Source organism: Schistocerca piceifrons, chromosome 11 (genome assembly GCF_021461385.2).
Source record: "Schistocerca piceifrons isolate TAMUIC-IGC-003096 chromosome 11, iqSchPice1.1, whole genome shotgun sequence".
In the NCBI taxonomy this organism is placed as follows: Eukaryota; Metazoa; Arthropoda; class Insecta; order Orthoptera; family Acrididae; genus Schistocerca; species Schistocerca piceifrons.
This window is the reverse complement of record NC_060148.1, coordinates 64,498,174-64,521,317: the sequence shown is the minus strand read 5'-3', so window position 1 is coordinate 64,521,317 and position 23,144 is coordinate 64,498,174. Positions and strand designations below refer to the sequence as shown.

The window sequence follows — 23,144 nt, the reverse complement described above, 5'->3', positions numbered from 1 at the left end:
CCCCCCCCCCCCAGGAATTTTCAGCACTGTGTTCCATGTCACAGTTGAACCAGTGATTAAACAAGTTCACAGAGCACTCACTTTTGAGAGGAAAAGTTAATTTTCCTCCAAACTTTTATTAAAAAACACATCAATACAACAATGGATAAATGCTTCCTCGTTACAGTCTGTACAGAGTTGCACACGTCAGTCGCCCCAGACTCAGAGCAGCTTCTTGGCGAATGTGATGCTCTTCTGGTTCATCTTGCCGGCAAACATGGCTTTCCCTTTCTTGCCCTGCAATGTAAACACCGCATTTTGTATTCACAATGCTATTCAGTTTCCATGTGCTCTGTAAATGATATTTTTTAGTAACAACATCTTTAAACAACATACAAATTATTTACTACTTGACTTGCATTTGGGAGTAGCTCTTGAACAGTAACAGAAGATATATGAGGGATGTTCAATAAGTAAGTTTTCCCTATTTTATAAAAACTTCATGCTAACTGGCAGCACACTGACAAGGTACTGTGGTACGCATTGTAAGCCAATGTGTATGTTTTCACCGTATACTGGTCAAGCTCACCAGCACTCACAAGACGTGTACAGTTCGTTTTACAGAGAAATAAAACAAGGGAAACTAACTTATTGGGCAACACTTGTAATAAACAAATTTGGATGCTTATATTCGCAGTAGTCATATCAGACGGTAAAAGGAAATAATAAAAGTAAGCATTCTTTACAGTGAGATTAATCATAACTAAACAGCATTCATGAATACTGCCTAGCACCTGTCAGTATTCTTTTGTGGGGGGGGGGGGGGGGGGAAACCAAAACAACATACACAGAAAATGAAAAATTAAAAAAGAAAAGAAAAATGTGATACTTAACCACCTAACATGCACTAATAATACATAAATTAATATTCAAAAACATATCTGTAAAAACAGAGGTGCTTTACATGGTTATTATTTATTATTTGACAAGACAACTGTGACTGTAACAATGTAAGTTATTTCATTATATTTTGTATCACATTCCTGTCTACAAGCAAGTCCCAGACACCAGTTAAATAACAAATAATTAATACATAGGTTATATATGTTATTAAAACAAATAAAAATACAATATGTGGTTATTAATTAGCATCACATTCATTACAATGCAAATATAGAAGGTTTTTTCTCCCTTTTTTCCATCTAATATGGTATAAAATGATTGGAAAGCATTATGAAATAAATATTGCAAACAGTATTATATGTATCGTAAGAAAAGCATACTTTATATCAGAGTATCACAAACAGAGTGACAAAGATCACAGTCCGCTACATTTATATTGAGAGCATTGGCAGTTACAGACAAGAGAGAAGGGGAACAAAAGGGGGAAGTGACCAAAGACAAGCAATGAGATGGGGCTGTGACTGGGAGGATTTGCTTCACTGCCTGACATGAGGGAACTGGCTTTCCATGTCAAGTGTTTTAGGGAAAAGTTATGAGGGAGTCATTGCATGTCATACCAACACAGTGATTTCGCTCTCCATCTGAGATTTTGATAAAACTTGGCTGATATGTTGTCTACATACAGATTCAGAGAAGTACCCAATTTTATTAAAATATGTTGATCCATTATGAAAATATGGCAATGTGAAGTTTAAAAAAAAAAAAATCACCAAAAAATACCCCACTCCCATAATGTAAAACTGTTGTAGAAACTCTCCTAATTAATCTAAAATGAAAGGAAGAGGTGTCATTTTGTAGCATTTTCCATAGGCTTTCATATGATACACAGTACAACATAGTTTTGAACTGAAAATTATTCTTCAAATTTAAATTTTTAATTTATCAAAAAGCAAATCATCAAAATTTTTCAAAAAATTATGTTAAAATACTTTACATTATTTCTAACTGATTCTCTGAGTATGAAAATGGGACTGCCACGGGTTCATATCTTTATAAAATTTCAAAAGTACAAAAAATGAGACTTCTATAAAATTTATAGATTCAAGTGGAAATAATCATAATTTTATGCTTAATATATATGTGTGCACACATTCAAATTTATCGTTGTCTATTATTTCCAACATCACCTGTGAAACATATTACAAACAGTGTGCCTATTAACAATTCACTTCTTTTTAAAAACTTCATCTGTTTTTACAGTATTATCCCCAGGATTTTGACATATTCTTCCTGCTTGTGTCATTGTATTTACTTTACAAAGAACATCATTTACAGATACCCATTGAGTATCAGGTTTTGTAGGATATGGAGGAGGAGGAGGAGATTAGTGTTTAATGTCCCATCGACAACGAGGTCATTAGAGACGGCGCACAAGCTTGGATTAGGGAAGGAAATCGGCCAAGGAACCATCCCGGCATTTGCCTGAAGTGATCTAGGGAATCACAGAAAACCTAAACCAGGATGGCCAGACATGGGATTGAACCGTTATCCTCCCGATCGCGAGTCCAGTGTGCTAATCACTGCGCCACCACGTTCGGTGTGTAGGATACGCGTAAGAGCGTGATGGGCTAGCTCGGCGAAGGTAAGTAGCTTTAATTTTATCAAGACCTTCCTCTTTTATTAAATTATTACCTAACCAACATGTCTTGTCATAGACGGCAGTAATGTATCCACAAACATCTCTCCGAGACAGTTTTTCTGGAGATTTTGACTTTAAACAGTATATTATGTTATATCTAAAGAATATTTTTGATGTACTCCATGCTACACATACAGAGGTGTGGGGTCTCTCTGTCGCTTTGATGGTAAGACAGACAGACTTATGAGCTCTTCTAGAAATCTTTCAGTTTCAATATACTCTTCTTGTGCTGAAACTGCCCAATCAAAAAGTTGCTGTGGAATAAGAATTTGGTTCATACAAATTCTGCAGACTTCCTTTTGTTGCTAATCTCTTAACAGTGCAGCCAACAAGGTCGCAAGGTCATTTTCCATTAGCAGAGGCAAAAAGGCCATTTTGTTTTGGTGCCAAAATCTTTTTTTGTAGAAACATAAGCTTACAAAATTCTTTTTATTTGTGTACTGCACTGCACTGCCATCCCAAAGGTAGTATATCTTCTGTACATCAGTTTGAAATTTTGTTTTTAAAAATTGAATTAGCTTTTTTTTGAAAACAGTAAATTGCTATGGTGTTATGCTCTAGACAGTCAGACATCATGACATGGCTCATATGCTTTGTTTCTTTCTTCCTTTTGTAATACACTACACAGGGGAATACTGCTGCGTCATATGACAACTCTGGACCTCATCTAAAATGACGAAAGTGTAATTCTCACATAAGTAAGATGTAACAACATATTCATCCTCAGTCAACTTTTCTTTCGCTTGATTTACAAAAGAGCTTTGCTGCACAGCTAGAAAATCACAGAGTATCAATGTGGTCAATTTTTCTGAAAATAACTCAACAAACTCCGAAGAGGTCCTCTGCATAGTTTTAAGTTACATCTATCTACTGAAACCCACTGTCAAAAAGTGTTATTTTCAACCATATTATCATCAAATGCATTTTGAAGTGCACTTTATATTTGGTTGCTTCCTGGGCAAGAACTAGTTTCTCATCACATAGTGTATCGATTCTGGATTGCACAGCACTATTGCTAAAGAGTGTTTGTAAAAGCCCAAGTCTCCTTTGGGTAACATACTGAGCTTAGAAATATCTATCATGAATAGTTAGAATTAAAAAAATCAGATTTTTCATCCCAATTCATACTTTTTACATATACTCCTAACTTTTAATAACTATGCCTATAACATTATTAAAAAATATATTTTTAGTAGTTCCAATAAAATAATGATCAATCATAGTCACTAGTTACATTTCAAACATTAAAAAAAAAATTTATGAAAATGTGGATACTTATTTATGGGTAAGTTGTGTATATTTCCAATTTAGTTTATAAATTTTACAAAAATCTCACTTTCATATATTTTTGAAATTTTATAAAGGTGTAAATCCTTGAGAACCTTGGGAGAACCAGCAGTGACAAAATTCTTCCATCTGGCAAGATGTACGAAAGAGGTGAAATACCCTCAAACTTCAAGAATAATGTAGTAACTCAAAAACCAAAGAAACCAGGTGTTCACAGGAGTGAAAATTACAAAATTATCAGTTTAATAAGTCACGGTTGCAAAATATTAACACGAATTCTTTACAGAAGAATGTAAAAACTGGTAGAAGCCGACATTGGGGAAGATCAGATTGTATTCCGGAGAAATGTAGGAACATGGGAGGCAATACTGACCCTACGACTTATCTGAGGAGATAGGTTGAGGAAGGGTAAACCTATATTTATACCATTTGTGGACTTACAAAAAGCTTTTGACAATGTTGACTGGAATAGTCTCTCTGAAGAAACCGGACAGCAGTGATACGAGTCAACGGGCATGAAAGGGAAGCAGTGGTTAAGGAGGGAATGAGCCAGGGCTGTAGCCTATCCCCGATGTTATTTAATCTGTACATTGAGCAAGCAGAAAGGAAACAAAAGACAATTTTGGAGTAGGAATTAAAGTCCAGGGAGAAGAAATCAAAACTTTGAGGTTTGCCGATGCCATCGTAATTCTGTCAGAGACAGCAGAGGACTCGAAAGAGCAGTTGAACGAAACGGACAATGTCTTGAAAGGAGAATATAAGATGAACATCAACAAAAGCAAAATGATGATAATGGAATGTAGTCAAACTAAATCAGGTGATGCTGAGGGGATTAGATTACGAGATGAGACACTTAAAACAGCCGATGAGTTCTACTATTTGCACAGCAAAGTAACTGATGATGGTCAAAGTAAAGAGGATATAAAATGTAGACTGGCAATGGCAAAGAAAGCATTTCTGAAGATGAGAAATTTGTTAACATCAAATTAGATTTAAATGTTCTGAAGATGTTTGTTTAGAGTGTAGCCATGTATGGAAGTGAAATATGGATGATAAACAGTTTCAACAAAAAGAGAATAGAAGCTTTCGAAATGTGGTGCTACAGGATAATAGTGAATAATAGATTGGTCGATCATGTAACTAATGAGGAGGTATTGAATAGAATTGGGGAGACAAGGAAATTATGGCAAAACTTGAACAAAAGAAGAGACACATTCTGAGACATCAAGGGCTCACCCACTTAGTATTGGAGGGAAGTGCGGGGGGTAAAAATCGTAGAGGGAGACCGAGAGATGAATACACTAAGCAGATTCAGAAGGGTGTAGGTTGCATCAGTTATTCAGACATGAAGAGGCTCACACAGGATAGGGTAGCAAGGAATGCTACATCAAACCAGTCTTCAGACTGAGGTCGACAACAACAATTTTACACTTAGGGAATTAGTTAGCAATAATGTGAAGAGTTGGATATAATTTTTTTTTAAAATAAATTTCTCCTCAATCCATATTGTATTGTACACCATAGGAAAGCTTATGGAAAATGCTGCAATATGGAACATCTCCCATTATTTTAGCTTATTAGGAGAGTTGCTACAAGAATTTGAAATTAAGGCAGTGAACCATTTTTGGTGATTTCTGACAACTTCAGATTGACATATTTTCAAGATGGGTCATCATATTTTAAGAAAATTGAGTATTTTTCCTTATCTATTTGTAGGCTACATCTCTGCAGAGTTTCGTCAAAACCTAATGTGACGACTTGAAATTCGTACTAAAACTGTGTTTTTTTTTTAGGTGGAACATCCTGAGGATGACAGGAGGAAGTGCTTCAGCTTCACATTAAACAAAACAGGTAGGACATCAAATTGTGTGCAGAATGCAGGGCAACTCATTGCAGAAGCGGGTGGCAGTGCCAGAGGAGTAATTCATGATCGTTTCTCTTTTACGGGTGGGTACACCTACATCTACATCTACATCCATACTCCGCAAGCCACCTGACGGTGTGTGGCAGAGGGTACCTTGAGTAACTCTATCGGTTCTCCCTTCAATTCCACTCTCGCATTGTTCGTGGAAAGAAGGATTGTCGGTATGCCTCTGTGTGGCTCTAATCTCTCCGATTTTATCCTCATGGTCTCTTCGCGAGATATACGTAGGAGGGAGCAATATACTGCTTGACTCCTCGGTGAAGGTATGCTCTCGAAACTTCAACAAAAGCCTGTACCGAGCTACTGAGAGTCTACCACTGGAGTTTATCTATCATCTCCGTAACGCTTTTGCGATTACTAAATGATCCTGTAACGAAGCGCGCTGCTCTCTGTTGGATCTTCTCTATCTCTTCTATCAACCCTATCTGGTACGGATCCCACACTGCTGAGCAGTATTCAAGCAGTGGGCGAACAAGTGTACTGTAACCTACTTCCTTTGTTTTCGGATTGCATTTCCTTAGGATTCTTCCAATGAATCTCAGTCTGGCATCTGCTTTACCGACGATCAACTTTATATGTTCATTCCATTTTAAATCACTCCTAATGCATACTCCCAGATAATTTATGGAATTAACTGCTTCCAGTTGCTGACCTGCTATTTTGTAGCTAAATGATAAGGCATCTTTCTTTCTGTGTATTCGCAGCACATTACACTTGTCTACATTGAGATTCAATTGCCATTCCCTGCACCATGCATCAATTCGTTGCAGATCCTCCTACTTTTCAGTACAACTTTCCATTGTTACAACCTCTCAATATACTACAGCATCATCCGCAAAAAGCCTCAGTGAACTTCCGATGTCATCCACAAGGTCATTTATGTATATTGTGAATAGCAATGGTCCTATAACACTCCCCTGCGGCACACCTGAAATCACTCTTACTTTGGAAGACTTCTCTCCATTGAGAATGACATGCTGCGTTCTGTTGTCTAGGAACTCTTCAATCCAATCACACAATTGGTCTGATAGTCTATATGCTGTTTCTTTGTACATTAAACAACTGTGGGGAACTGTATCAAACGCCTTGCGGAAGTCAAGAAACACGGCATCTACCTGGGAACCCGTGTCTATGGCCCTCTGAGTCTCGTGGATGAATAGCGCGAGCTGGGTTTCACACGATCGTCTTTTTCGAAACCCGTGCTGATTCCTACAGAGTAGATTTCTAGTCTCCAGAAAAGTCATTATACTCGAACATAATACGTGTTCCAAAACCCTACAACTGATCAATGTTAGAGATATAGGTCTACAGTTCTGCACATCTGTTCGACGTCCCTTCCTGAAAACGGGGATGACCTGTGCCCTTTTCCAATCCTTTGGAACGCTACGCTCTTCTAGAGACCTACGGTACACCGCTGCAAGAAGAGGGGCAAGTTCCTTCGCGTACTCTGTGTAAAATTGAACTGGTACCCCATCAGGTCCAGCGGCCTTTCCTCTTTTGAGTGATTTTAATTGTTTCTCTATCCCTCCGTCGTCTATTTCGATATCTGCCATTTTGTCATCTGCGCGACAATCTAGAGAGGGAACTACAGTGCAGTCTTCCTCTGTGAACAGCTTTGGAAAAAGACATTTAGTATTTCACCCTTTATTCTGTCATCCTCTGTTTCAGTACCATTTTGGTCACAGAGTGTCTGGACATTTTGTTTTGACCCACCTACAGCTTTGACATAAGACCAAAATTTCTTTGGATTTTCTGCCAACTAGGATTCTAAACATGAGAGACCACATGTCAAAACTATGACACAGATGCACTCTGAATAAGTGACGGGAGGTACTGTAGCACTTGCACAGCAGTGAGCCGACAAAGCAGCATTTGGTGGCCACGAGAGTTGTTTGACTGTGGTCAACCAGATGGAGTTTCTACTGTAGCAACCGAACACGCCGATTGTGGCCTGCCTCCACTAGCCCTGTCACTTCTCAATGAGCTGCAGTTGTGCAAATTTTGATGCACACGTGCAAACAAACTACGGTGTGGTTGATGCTGGCCTGTGAAGCATCCTCAATACATGCATCCAGTAGCTCAAACATTGCACTCAGCTATTCCATACATCAGGTACACATCTGCAAGCTCTCCATTTGTATAACATATCACACTACTCATATTCTGGCTAGCGCTCAAATGAGGAAACCCTCGTGTTTTGCTCAGTACTCTCATCGCACAGCACTGCCCAGTGGCAGGTGATGATGTTTGCGGCCATGAGTTCCTGCACAATTCTCAAGCTTTATGAAGTGCCCCACTTGCTCTAGAAGTATGTTGCAACATTTCCGGGACACCTCGTATCTAAGATTGTGTGTTTGGACTGATATAAAGTCGAATGATTACATAAGAGTAATTGCAGTAAGACAGATGCCAGACTGAGATTTATTTGAAGAAGCATCAGGAGACATAGTCCACCAGTGAAGGAGTTAGCTAAGAAAATCCCAGTTTGATCAACAATCGAACACTGCTAGTCAGTCAGGGATCTGTACCCGACAGGATCGAATATGGAAATAAATACAAAGAAGAGCAGTGCATTTTTTCACAGGTTCTTTTAGTAAGCAAGAAAGTGTGAGAGGTCTGCTCATTCAACACAGTGCGGTTTACTGTTACAATGCTGAGAGCATACATTCCTGGAGGAGTCAACCGATTGTCGCTTCCTCCTAACAAGGGAACCTCCCCATCGCACCCCCTTCAGATTTAGTTATAATTTGGCACAGTGAATAGGCCTTGAAAAACTGAACACAGATTAACCGAGAAAACAGGAAGAAGTTGTGTGGAACTATGAAAAAAATAAGCAAAATATACAAACTGAGTAGTCCATGTGCAAGATAGGCCACATCAAGGATAGTGTGAGCTCAGGAGCGCTGTGGTCCCGTGTTTAGCGTGAGCAGCTGCGGAACGAGAGGTCATTGGTTCAAGTCTTCCCTCGAGTGAAAAGTTTAATTTTTTATTTTCAGACAATTATCAAAGTTTAGGCACTCACACATAATCAACTTGGCTCTCCAAAATTCCAGGACATGTTCAGATTTGCTTGGACATATGCATTGATTTGATGGTCTACACACGGAAAAATTTGAAAACGTTAAAAACACATGTTTTGACAGAGCACAGGGAAAACCGTGCGACTGTGAAACTGTTGCATTCATTTGTTGCAGTTTATGTGACAAACTCTTACGTTTTCATCACTTTTTTGGGAGTGATTATCACATCCACATGAAAACCTAAATCGGGCAAGGTAGAAGAATCTTTTTACCCATTCGCCAAGTGTACAAGTTAAGTGGGTCGACAACATATTCCTGTCATGTGACGCACATGCCGTCACCAGTGTCGTATAGAATATATCAGACGTGTTTTCTTGTGGAGGAATCGGTTGACTTATGACCTTGCAATCAAATGTTTATCGCACGGTTTTGCGGTGCGGTCGCAAAACACGGACACTAAACTTATTACAGTGAACAGAGACATCAATGAACGAACGGACAGATCATAACTTTGCGAAAATAAAGAAAGTAAACTTTTCACTTGAGGGAAGACTTGAACCAAGGACCTCTCGTTCCGCAGCTGCTCACGCTAACCACGGTGCTCCTGAGCTCGCACTATCCTTGATGTTGCCTATCTTGCACATGGATTACTCAGTTTGTATATTTTGCTTTTTTTTCATATTTCCACACAACTTCTTCCTGTTTTCTCGATTGATCTGTGTTCAGTTTTTCGAGGCCTATCCACTATGCCAACTTATAACTAAATCTGAGGGGGGTGCAATGGGGAGGTTCCCTTGTAAGTACATATTGCAAAGATACCAGGGAGTTAAAATGAGCAAGATCTCAGCTCATACAGGGGCTTACTGACAATTGTTTTTCCAGTGTACCATTCATAAATGGAAGTGCACCATTCGCAAATGGAAGAGGAAAGGGGGGAAGTGACAGTGGTGTAGAAACAGCCCTCCACCACACACCATAATGTGACTTGCACATTGCAGATTTGGATTAGGAGCTGGCTACCCTAACTGGAGCAGCGGAGGCCGACAGTAAGAGTGCGACCCCGACCTCCGTACTTCAACATCCCCACTCGGCAGCCAGAAAGGACGGCACACTCACCTTGGCTCTCTTCGAGTTGGCCCCGTCCTTCGCGACACCTGCACTCTTGCTGCCACCCTTGAAGCGGCTCTGGTAGTCCACCTGGCTGTAGTCGAAGGGTCGGAATTCCGCCCCACTCCTGACTTCGGAAGGGCCGGGAGCCCCCGAGCCGCGCCCGCCTCCCCGCCCCCTGCCACTTCCGCGGCCTCGGCTCTGGCCACGGCCTCTGCTGCCAACCGGACCCGCAGATCCTGCCGTGTCACCCCGGTGGCTGCGAATCGGCTGTGGCTGCTGCTGGTGCTGCAACTGTTGAAAACAGCAAGAGAATGGCGAGCTTTGAATGTGGCCTCTGGGAGCTGCCTCCTGTGACAAATCAGTGCAGATTAATGTAAGCAGTGCAACATTATGCTTCATAAAATAAGTCACTGTAATAATAATAATAATAATAATACTGATAATGTGGCAAATTAGTATCTTCCTCGGGGCTGTGTACCTGAATCACGGATGTTTAGAGAAAACCAAGTGCAAAGCTATGAAAGTAACACTGCTCTCTGGATAAATATACCGTATTTAGTTGAATCTAAGCCACACCTGAAAAATGAGACTCGAAATCAAGAAAAAAAAAATTTCCCAAATCTAAGCCGCACCTGAAATTTGAGACTCGGAATTCAAGGGGAGAGAAAAGTTTTAGGCCGCATCTCCAAATCGAAACAAAGTTGGTCCATTGTAATATGAGACACAATTTAGGTCGAACGAATGACGATACAGGTACAGTAGTTTGGTTCGAGTCATAAGAGCTTAGCAGTTAAGCTTTACCAGGTAGCCATTGCTATGCGTCAGGTGCTCCATCCGTATTTATACGGGTACCCTTCCTTTTTCACTTGCTTTGTCTGGTTTGAATTAATTGCATATTTTTCTTTGATTTGATAAGCGCCATTTTCTTTGTCATAGGTGTTTACATCACTCTAAACTGAAAATGCATTACTGTACTGTGTCATGCATTGTCTGTCACATTCTGATAGTACATGTTTAAGGCCTGTCACCACTCGCGGCATGGCTTGCTTTTATGCGTGCTACCGTCGCTTACAATTTAAAAAAAAGAGAGGAATCATCTCATTAGTGGAACAATGGCAAGACACTGCTATTTGCTGTTACTTATACTGCTGCTTTCTTTGATAATGATCAACAAGAACCAAATAATAGACTGCGTATGATAGAAGATGTTCTGAACGAGAGTTTAGCGAAAAATTTTCTCTGTTTGAAAATCTTTGCAGGTGCCTCTTTAGTGCATTACATTCTGCACAGAAATTAGAGTCATCTTAGATTTAAAAATCTAGTCAATTGCCGTGCTTCATTTCTGACTGTATAACTATTAGGCATAAGAATAATACGAATATAAACATGACATGGTATGTATATTCTTCCGCGTTTCCTGTTGTCTCACTAGTTTTGTAGTTTATTAGGCAGACAGGATTTAAATGAGATAGCAGCAAACATGAAACAATACATGGCAAAATGTTTATATTCGTACTATTCTTATGGTGAAGAGAATACTGCATGTGATTCACAATTCATAAAAGTTCCTATTAGCAACCATCCCTTCTCACTGGTAGGAAAAAATTCAGAACGTAGAGTTGGCCATATTGACAAACATCCCAAACAGTCTTGCCAGTCGGATTTTCATAGTACATTGAAATGCTGCTACATTCGAAGATGAACAATACGGAATTTCTATTTACTTCGTTGGATAATATATGAATATGCAGTGGTCGAAACTCGGGGCAGAGAAAATATCTCGTCTTCCACCTTTTTTTTTTAATTTATTTACTGACGCAGAGGTTTGGCACCAGTATTTATCTTTGTGCCTACAAAGCACGCCTGTGTAGTGTTACATATATTCGACGGCAGAAGTTAAGTTGTGGCGGCACCCACCAACATTTTTCAGAACTACCGCTTACTTTGCACTTGATTTTAAGCCGCAGGCGGTTTTTTGGATTACAAAAACCAGAAAAAAAGTGCGGCTTAGATTCGAGTAAATACAATAATCTGGCACGTGATAAAGTTGTTCCAATATCACCAAAGACTGGAACCCAAAGTATGCGTACCACTCATTCCACATTTAGGGACTCCTGAATACGCTGTTGCACTTATCTCCCCCAGTTTCTGTATTCCATATCAGGGAAATGCGGTGTAAGTAAGTACACAGTTCTTCTATACTATTATAAAAATTGGAGAACAAACACAAAACTTTACACCAGGGAATCAGCTACCCTTCTGACTCGTTTGGATTCTAAAACCACACGCAGTTGCCCATAACATCCCTGCTCACTGGCATTACCGTCAGCTGTTGCGGCCAGTACAGCTCTCCTCGATGTGCTGCAGTTTTGTGTTAAATGTATGCAAGATTGGCAGGCTAAACACAGCAAGACCTTAAGGTTCTTGCATTTGATGTGCTCTACCTTTGGCTTAATTTGAGAGAAAAACCTGCCTGTGCTTCTCCAGCCACTGTAGACACTGACGTAGTTCTTCAAACCCAGTAATGTCTTCATCAAGTCGTAACGCAACAAATTTATCAGTTCAGCTTTCTTAAAAAAACTCACTGTACACTCCATATGCATTTCTCTCTGTTTTTAATATATTGTTTCACAGATTTAACTGCCTTTTCCATTCTTACAACTCACGGTGTACCCAGTCAGGGGCAAAGGTAAATACCTGTCCCCACTCCTTAGTTCTCGTATTCTAAATATCGCCAATAGCCTCTCCTCAAGGTGGACAGGTAAACTGAGGACAGGGCACGCTTTTGTCACTGGGGTGAGAAATTGCAGCTAAATATGAATGAAGTGATGTATCACAGTCGACAGTATAGAATGGAAAAGGCAATGGAAAACCACTGTTAAAGATCTTACGGATAACCTACGTAGAATGAAACCATGGTAGTTGAAATTGGCCCTCTGGCTTGCTAATATTTTCCCTACAGTCACACCTATATTTACCATTTAAGACTAGAAATCGGCACATCTTGTCTTACACACTTTTCTCAAAATTATACAAGTTTTCTGATAGGAATTCTTTATATATATATTGAAGTGATTACGAGTGAAAATAATACTGTTTTAGAAGTTTTTGCTGGTGTGGTATACCCGAAGAAACACAGACATGTGCTATGCCGCTAGACAATTCTCAATTCATACAGTGAATCACTTCTTCTTTTTTGCTTTGCACACACTACACAATTTCTGGAGGGTGTTTTCAAGATGGAATTGGGGCACCGGGGGAGGGGGATAAAGCTAACAAAACCTGAAAATGACTGCTTATAATCCGCAAAATATTGAAAGAAATCAAGTATGTTCTACACCACTACACAGACTGATTTCTTAGCTTCCCAACTGTATACAGCACGTTGTGCCATCTCTCAACAGAGAAGAATAAAGACTAAGAAGAAGCTACAGCTGCTCAGCTCGTCTCAAAGCTGGCCATTTAATAACAGACTTGAAACTTGTGGCCGCTGTGAGCCAGCTATATAAGCCAAAGGGTTAATGATGAACATCAGTAAGAAAGAAGAAAAGATAAGGGTTAGAAAAGTTTTTCTACAAGCACTTCCCCCATCTCTGTATGTATTTAATGTGTTCACTGAGGAAGCTATGCTGACCATGAATGAGAAGGTAAAGGAAATAAAAGCCAATGGTCAAAGAATACATTGTATCAGATTTGCTGATGACATCGTAATAGTCGCAGGCTTCAAAAAAATAAATGAAAACAATGTTGCAAGCCCTATCACACATTTATATACACACATCAAAAAAAGTTTTCCATCACCTCAGTTCCAAAAGTTCCGGAACCTGTACAGAAAACTGGAACAGAGATCAACACAAACATCATTTCCACCCTTTTTATTGCTCATGAAAACCACACATTGCATGTTGTACCACCATACAGCGAGACCTTCAGAGGTGGTGGTCCAGATTGCTGTACACACCGGTACTTCTAATATCCAGAAGAACGTCCTCTTGCATTGATGCATGCTTGTATTCGTCGTGGCATACTATCCACAAGTTCATCAAAGCACTGTTGGCCCAGATTGTGCCACTCCTCAACAGCGATTCAGCAGAGATCCCTCAGAGTGTTTGGTGGGTCACGTCGTCCATAAACAGCCCTTTTCAATCTATCCCAGGCATGTTCGACAGACAACTCTAGTTGAGCGATGTTTTTATCCTGAAGGAAGTCATTCGCAAGATGTGCACGACGGGGGCGCGAATTGTCGTCCATGAAGACGAATGTCTCCCCAATATGCTGCCAATATGGTTGCACTATCGGTCAGAGGATGGCATTCACGTATTGTACAGCCGTTACGGCGCCTTCCATGACCACCAGTGGCGTACGTCGGCCCCACATAATGCCACCCCAAAACAGCAGGGAACCTCCACCTTGCTGCACTCGCTGGACAGTGTGTCTAATGTGTTCAGCCTGACCAGGCTGCCTCCAAATACGTATGGTCGAAGGCATATGCGACATTAATTGGTGAAGAGAAGATGATGCCAATTCTGAGCAGCCCATTTGGCATGTTGTTTTGTCCATCTGTACTGCGCTGCACGGTGTCGTGGTTGCAAAGATGGAACTCGTCATGGACATCGGGAGTGAAGTTGCGCATCATGCAGCCTATTGCGTAGAGTTTGAGATGAAACACGAAGCCTTGTGGCTGCACGAAAAGCATTATTTAATGTGGTGGCACTGCTGTCAGAGTTTCTCCGAGCCATAATCCATACGTAGCGGTCATCCACTGCAGCAGTGGCCCTTGGGTGGCTTGAGCAAGACATCTCATCGACTGTTCCTGTCTCTCTGTATCTCCTCCATGTCTGAACATCACTACTTTGGTTCACTTAGAGACGCCTGTTGAGAGCCCTTCCTGGCACAAAGTAACAATGCGGACGCGATCGAACCGCGGTACTGACCATCTAGGCATGGTTGAACTGCACACAACACAAGCTGTGTACCTCCTTCCTGGTGGGATGACTGGAACTGACTGGCTGTCTGATCCACTCCGTCTAATAGGCACAACTCAACTCATGCGTGGTTGTTTACATCTTTGGGTGGGTTTAGTGACATCTCTGAACAGACAAATGGACTGTGTCTGTCATACAATAGCCACAGTCAAGTCTATCTTCAGGAGTTCTGGGAACCGGGGTTACGCAAAACGTTTTTTTTTAATGTGTGTATATTCTGTGTTCCAGATATAACGGTGTGAAGTTTCTTGATGTAAACAATTTCCTTGAGTTACAATAAACTAACTTGCATCCATTTGGTTGTGAATTTACCCAGATTTCAAATGGCCCTATGTGTACATCAAAGACTTTGTTTAACTCAGCAGGCATTGGTTTATATTTTTAATGTGTCTTAAGCAAAACTAAGTTCACAATTCTGAAATGTGTTAACTTTATCCTAGTGGAACGCCTTTTTTCTTCTAGCTTAGCCACACTTCTTACACTTCCTAAAATTCAAGAGTGGAACTACGTTTGAAGGAATAGAGTATAAGATTCGCTGATGACACTGCTATCCTCAGTGAAAGTTAAGAATAATTACAGTAGTCTAATGAGTACAGAATATCGACTGAGAGTAAATCGAAGAAAGATGAAAGTAATGAGAAGTAGTGCAAATGAGAAAAATGAGAAACTTAACATCAGGATTGGTGATCACGAAGTAGATGAAGTTAAAGGAAGTGTGCTACCTAGAGAGCCAAATAACCCAGGACAGGCAGAGCAAGGAGGCCATATAAAGCAAACTAGCATTGGCAAAAAGGGGATTCCTGCCACGAGAAGTCTCACAGAATCATACATAGGTCTTATTTTGAGGAAGAAATTTCTGGGAATGTATGTTTGGAGCACAGTATTGTATGGCAGTGAGAAACCCAGAACAGAAGAGAATCTGAGCACTTGAGATGTGCTACAGAAGAATGTTGAAAATTAGGTGGACTGATAAAGTAAGAAATGAGGAGCTGCTCCGTAGAGTCGGTGATGAAAAGAATATATGGAAAACACTGACAAGAAGAAGGGGCAAGATGGTAGGAGATCAATTAAGACATCAGGGAATACACTATCGGCCATTAAAATCGCTACACCAAGAAGAAATGCAGATGATAAACGGGTATTCATTGGACAAATATATTACACTAGAACTGACATGCGATTACATTTTCAAGCAATTTGGGTGTATAGATCCTGAGAAACCAGTACCCAGAACAACCACCTCAGGCCATAATAACGGCTTGATACGCCTGGGCATTGAGTCAAACAGAGCTTGGATGGTGTGTACAGGTACAGCTGCCCATGCAGCTTCAACACGATACCACAGTTCATCAAGAGTAGTGACTGGCATATTATGACAAGCCAGTTGCTCAGCCACCATTGACTAGACATTTTCAATTGGTGGGAGATCTGAAGAATGTGCTGGCCAGGGCAGCAGTCGAACATTTTCTGTATCCAGAAAGGCCCGTACAGGACCTACAACATGCAGTTGGGCATTATCCTGCTGAAATGTAGGGTTTGGCAGGGATCAAATGAAAGGTAGAGCCACAGGTCGTAACACATCTGAAATGTAACGTCCACTGTTCAAAGTGTTGTCAATGCGAACAAGAGGTAACCGAGACGTGTAACCAATGGCACCCTGTACCATCACGCCGAGTGATACGCCAGTATGGCAATGACGAATACATGCTTCCAATGTATGTTCACCGCGATGTTGCCAAACATGGATAAGACCATCTTGATGCTGTAAACAGAACCTGGATTCGTCCGAAAAAATGACATTTTACCATTCGTGCACCCAGGTTTGTCGTTGAGTACACCATCCCAGGTGCTCCTGTCTGCGATGCAGTGTCAAGGGTAACCACAGCCACGGTCTCCGAGCTGATAGTCCAAGCTGCTGCAAACATCGTCAAACTGTTCGTGTGGATGGGGATAAGATGCATGTCATCTCGACTGCTAGTGATACGAGGCCGTTGGGATCCAGCACGGTGTTCCGTATTACCCTCCTGAACCCATCGATTCCATATTCTGCTAACGGTCATTGGATCTCGACCAACGTGAGCAGCAATGTCGCAATACGATAAATCGCAATCGCGATAGGCTACAATCCGACCTTTATCAAAGTTGGAAACGTGACGGTACGCATTTCTCCTCCTTACATGAGGCATCACAACAACGTTTCACCAGGCAATGCTGGTCAACTGCTGTTTGTGTATGAGAAATCGGTTGCAAACTTTCCTCATGTCAGCACATTGTAGGTGTCGCCACTCGTGTGAATGCTCTGAAAAGCTAATCATTTGCGTACCACAGCATCTTCTTCCTGTCGGTTAAGTTTCGCGTCTGTAGCACGTCATCTTCGTGGTGTAGCAATTTTAATGGCCAGTAGTGTAACTTCCACGGTATTCAGGGGAGCTGTAGAAGATAAAAACTGTAGAAGACGACAGAGACTGACATACATCCACCAAATAACTGAGGACGTAGGTTGCAAGTGCTTCTTTGAGGTGAGTTTGGCACAGGAGAGGAATTCATGGCGGGATGCACCAAACCAGTCAGAGGACAGATGACTCAGTGCAGATATAGTTTTACATTCTGGGAATTCACTGAGTAATAATTTCTTGTTATGAAAATCCAGTGGAGGACTGTTGCACATTGTTTATATCGTCTTCAAAAGTGAAAATATGTTCATTCCAAGTAGGATTTTTACGGCTACAACAAGATTGAGAAAGCCGGCCCCCACACACACACACACACACACACACACACACACACACACACACACACACACACACTCCCTCTCACCTTTCTCTGTTTCGGTGGTGTCGGCTGCAGCTCTTCCTCCAGTGGACCTCCGCCTCCACTTCCTCTGTCACCTCCACCATCCCTCGGGTGCTTCGGACCGGCACCGCTCCTCTGCCTCCGCCCCGTCAGCTCCGGGTCACCTCCACCGCCTCTGTCCGCAATGACCGTCTGCTTCTCTACTGAAACAATGTGATCTCCTGTGAGGTAACTGCGTCTCTCTAATGGCAGGCTAACACAGCAGCAGACACGACTGGAGCAGCACTTTCTTCGGCGTGAACAGCAGGCGAGTGCTAACGGTACACGCCCGTGCTCGGCACGCATTTGCGGGTGCTCGTTCGCGTTCTGCAGCTGGTCAGTCTTTCTGCTGTCGGGGTACAGAACCTGACTGAATTCGGGTATTTTCCCATAAGCATTAGAGGTGCAAAATTTTCTGTGCCATCATCATCTATAAATGAGTGAGACTGGCTACAACTAATGTATATAAACACAAATCAATGGCCACATGTATGAAATGCCACCACTTGAGAACGGCTCGACTGATTTGGCTGTTGTGTGTGTGTGTGTGTGTGTGTGTGTGTGTGTGTGTGTGTGTTCGTAATTGTCAGGACAAGGTTAATGTGAAAGAAAATTTTTTGTAAATTCCTGGAAAAGTCAGAAATCTGGATGATATTTTTGTATGAAAATCTCAATAAAAGAAATGTGATGATATGATCTATAAGTGACGTTCAGTTTGACCATTCTGTTGTCGCACATTTTCATAAAAAAAAAAAAAAAAATTCTGCATTGAATATTGATATTTTGTGGAAAAGAATAACAATTGAAAGTGCTATTTAAGTGTGTTATTGGTGGTGATCATATCTTTAGTGTGTTGTCGAGATTAAACTGATGTCAGTATGTAGCAATTTGGTGCGTCACAAAACATTCAACTGATTTCAGTTTGTGGTTTATTTCTTTCGAAAAAATGCCACCAGTGAGGTGTTGAAATATTGGTTGGTGTACATATGATGCAAGCCAACTACACGATCATCAAGTTGGTGTGACTGATGAAGAACGTAGGCAGCTTTTGGAGGCAAATACAATAAGAATTATACAATAAAGCTTTCTGTTGAATGGGCTGCGAGAAAAACATGTTAAGCTGTGCTGCGAAAATGTGCCTTTGTCATTCCCTTTTCACAGTCATTATTAACAGGAAACAGGAAAGCTGTGTTAATGGCTAACTTCATAACGCTACCATGTGAAATACTGTGGTTAAAGCTACTATCCTCACACAGGATGTATATGCGGACAAAGAAAAAAATTCCTGGATTTTTTCCAGATATTCTGGTTAAAAGTACACTTTTCCCTGGGTGAACATAAACTTTTTCCGAGTTAAGTGATAGTATACTTTCCCTCAGAACTGTCAAACTTATCAATCCTTTGAATGGTTAAAGTTCTGTACGCCGGCATAGAACTTCTTTCCGGCACTTTAAAAAATGAAATCCACAAAAAAGCACATTTTGAAAGGATCTTTGATGTGCAGCAACATGTATACCATATATTTATGTATTACAAAAGTATAAATTTGAATTCCACCACATATAGCATATTAGTTACCGAAGCATTGAAATTGAGATTGTGATGAGCTTTTGTAAGCCAGTCACAGTTCATGTCACATGATCTCGCCAGCCAATGACAGTAGATATTCAGAACATAGGACACGTGATGTAGTCAGCCAATAGCAACATCACTGTAGCGCGAACAAACAAACAGTAAAAAAGACTTAAATTAACATACATAGTCTAGCTACAAGTAGAGCTAAACTTTAACACATAATATTGATCTTTAAGATTATTAAGCTACAATAAAAGCTAAGCTTTCACGTATAATATTGGTCTTTTTGTGTGTGTTACACTTTAAGACGCATCACACAAATGTTACAGTAAAAGTTTAACTAATGACATAAATGGGTCTTTTTCTGGGCACAAAATTCTTCTAAGAGGCTGGTCCGCAAAGTGTTAAGTTTTAAATGAGAGTCAAATGCTCTGATTTAAGAAATTAACCGCCCATCTCACACGCAACATAATTCATCTTGCGTAAAAGGAAATTTACTTTGAAAGTAAAGTTTTTCAAACAACATTTGCAATATTTTCCTGCAACCTGTCAGAAATAGCAGTTGCCAGAGACCGCCAGAAAAGAGACGTTACCGTGCGTGTGTAGCTACAATGATGTATGAAGCCCATATGTTTGTAGATATATAGCATTAAAAGATCCTGACTTCGACTTCATGCTCATCGCAAGCAGTTTGTTGTTATGAAGTACTGCATAGTCTTCATCCTAGCACCTTTGACACGTTTTGCTGTTGGCAGACGTAAGTGCACTGTGTTTTGATGTAAATGGCACATTTCCTTTGTAACTTACGTTTATTTTGGTTTTTCCATCTCATTTATGTTTTAATACTGCAGTATTACTCTGCAGTAGTGGGATGCAGTAAAATTCTTTGTTAGTGTATCAGTTCTTACCAGTCAAAAGCACAAAAATTTAACTGAAAACTAAAACAATGAAAAATTCCCAGAATCCTAAAAAATTTCCGGGGTTTTCCTGGTTTTCTCCCAGATGAAAAAGTTCCAGGATTTTCCCCAGATTTCCCGGCTGTCATGGAGCATGTACACTCTGCTCACAGACCCAGCAGGTGGAAAGGTCTCTCATGTGCCGCGTACTAATGATGCCAACAGATTTTGACATTCCTTTTTACTTCTATTTCCAATGAAGATTCTGTTTGGAATAACAAATAAGGTCAGGGAGAGGGGGACAAGGAGATGGGCAAAGAAGGTGGGAGAAATTGGATATAAAGAAACAGGAGGAGGATATGGACTGGTAGCAGTTACTTCCGTAAAATAACTGGGAGTATGCGTGCGGAATGATTTGATGTGGAATGACCTTTATAATTGTTCATAAAGCGGGTGCCAGGTTGAGATTCATTGAGAGAGTCCTTAGAAAATGTAGTCCATCAACAAAGGAGGTGGCTTACAAAACACTCGTTCGACCTATACTTGAGTATTGCTCATCAGTGTGGGATCCGTACCAGGTCGGGTTGACGGAGGAGATAGAGAAGATACAAAGAAGAGCGGCGCGTTTTGTCACAGGGTTATTTGGTAAGCGTGATAGCGTTACGGAGATGTTTAGCACACACGAGTGGCAGACTCTGCAAGAGAGGCGCTCTGCATCGCGGTGTAGCTTGCTGTCCAGGTTTCGAGAGGGTGCGTTTCTGGATGAGGTATCGAATATATTGCGTCCCCCTACTTATACCTCCCGAGGAGATCACGAATGTAAAATTAGAGATATTCGTGCGCGTACGGAGGCTTTCCCCGCAGTCGTTCTTCCTGCGAACCATACGTGACTGGAACAGGAAATGGAGGTAATGACAGTGGCACGTGAAGTGCCCTCCTCCACACACCGTTTGGTGGCTTGCGGAGTATAAATGTAGACGTAGATGTAGAGTGTGCAGGTAAGAGATTGTGGCGACTCCTTCACTCACATCCATCTGTAGCAGCAGAAGACAGGCTGCGTAGACCAGAAACCAGCCTCCCAGCACCCTCCGCTTGTCACTTCAACCCGAGGGAGAACTTAGATGGCCACGTTTTCCGAGACTGGGTACCCAGAACCACCACTCGACCAGTCTACCGTTCCACTCCGACGAGGCATCCCCCGCCGTGCTCTCGGCATCTCGACCGTGCGACGCCACGTGACCCGCGTCACCGTCTGCCGCATTTTGCCGGGATATATGTGAACCAAAAAATTCTTATCCCGTGCCCGCTATCATCATCTTGTCACGGTCCATTTAATAAGAGGAGTGCTACCACGTTTTCTCCACGCCGCCTTCTCGAGCTGCATCTTCTCGAGGCAATTCTACTGACTACAGGAGTACAAATCCTGATGCCGAATGCCCAGTTCATCCTCCTGGTATCGGCAATTGGCCTACTGCGTGCACTGTAGTGCAAATAGCGCAGTGAAGTGCAGAGCATGCCAGGAACAAAGGATGTAAGCCACCCGTGGTCAGCCCAATCCAGAACCTTCTCTATTTAGAGGTATTACCTCATTTCAAATGTTACAGTAGTCATTAGCTTTTGGATTAATATGTCAGGACCAGACCATGTGGCTCTTCCGACATGAACTGTCATGTATTGCTGTTTTCTACACTAGCACATCACTTAGGTATGTGCGCACCTCAGCTGTATAGAAGGGAAGTTGCTCCTTCAAGATGGAGAGGGAGCAGGGAAAACTCGATGGACAGAGATAAGGGGGAGGAGGAGGAGATGGACAAAGGGAAGGGAGAGGAGGAGGAGGAGGAGATGGACAAAGGGAAGGGAGAGGAGGAGGAGGAGGAGGAGATGGAGATGGACGAAGGGAGGGGGCAGGAGGACGAGATGGGTGAAGGGAGGGGGGAGGAGGAGGAGATGGGTGAAGGGAGGGGGGAGGAGGAGGAGATGGACGAAGGGAGGGGGGAGGAGGAGGAGATGGACGAAGGGAGGGGGAGAGGAGGAGATGGACAAAGGGAAGGGAGAGGAGGAGGAGGAGGAGGAGGAGATGGAGATGGACGAAGGGAGGGGGCAGGAGGACGAGATGGGTGAAGGGAGGGGGGAGGAGGAGGAGATGGACGAAGGGAGGGGGAGGAGGAGGAGATGGACGAAGGGCGGGAGGAGGTGGAGATGGACGGAAGGAGGGAGAGGAGAAGGGTAGAGAGGGAAAGGAGGAGATGGACGAAGGGAGGGGGGAAGGAGGAGGAAGAGATGGACAAAGGGAGGGGGAGGAGGGGGAGATGCACGAAGGGAGGGGGGAGAGGAGGAGATGCACGAAGGGAGGGGGGAGAGGAGGAGATGGACGAAGGGAGGGGGGAGAGGAGGAGATGGACGAAGGGAGGGGGAGAGGAGGAGATGGACGAAGGGAGGGGGAAAGGAGGAGATGGAGTAAGGGAGGGGGGAGAGGCGGAGATGGACGAAGGGAGGGGGGAGAGGAGGAGATGGACGAAGGGAGGGGGGAGAGGAGGAGATGGACAAAGGGAGGGGGGAGAGGAGGAGATGGACAAAGGGAGGGGGGAGGAGGAAAGGAGTAGAGAGGGGGGATAAAGAGATGAGGATGTATAACAAATTTCCATATATATTTAGCAATTGTGAAGCCATGCCGGGTTCCCAGTTTTATCATCATTTCTATGTACACTGCTGTGCAAAACTCAAAGATGAGTTAGATAACAAATTCCTCATTGGAAATGAATGAAAGTGTCGAAACATGTTGTCAGATGTCTCCCGGTCACACACTGAAAGCTGCACATTACACGGCATTAAGGTCAGCGTGACTACAGTGCCAGTTGGGGCTGGCGCCGCAACAAGAGGTGTGCTAAAAGACAGTCTGTGTCAATCACTGTGCAGTAACGGTACATCGGGGTG

The 23,144-nt window shown here is 42.1% G+C and overlaps 1 protein-coding gene across 1 annotated transcript; it reads right to left on the bottom strand.

The window, feature by feature from the left end:
• Positions 1 to 77: 77 nt before the first annotated feature.
• Positions 78 to 21,471, bottom strand: LOC124719698 (translation initiation factor IF-2-like). The gene is made up of 4 exons (XM_047244905.1): positions 21,399 to 21,471; positions 17,725 to 17,903; positions 9,929 to 10,213; positions 78 to 276 (listed from the first exon to the last, which is right to left on the bottom strand). Exons 1-4 carry the CDS (start codon positions 21,469 to 21,471, stop codon positions 202 to 204), a joined length of 612 nt encoding a protein of 203 aa, XP_047100861.1. The 3' UTR covers positions 78 to 201.
• Between the last annotated feature and the right edge of the window lie 1,673 nt (positions 21,472 to 23,144).

Bases quoted from the DNA above. Each gene is read 5' to 3' on its own strand.
- LOC124719698 (XM_047244905.1), bottom strand. From the start codon at position 21,471: ATGCGGCAGACGGTGACGCGGGTCACGTGGCGTCGCACGGTCGAGATG. The intron at 17,904-21,398 runs GTCGGAGTGGAA...ACATTGTTTCAG, and splicing joins AGCACGGCGGGGGATGCCTC to TAGAGAAGCAGACGGTCATT. The intron at 277-9,928 runs GTGAGTGTGCCG...TTTACATTGCAG, and splicing joins CCAACTCGAAGAGAGCCAAG to GGCAAGAAAGGGAAAGCCAT.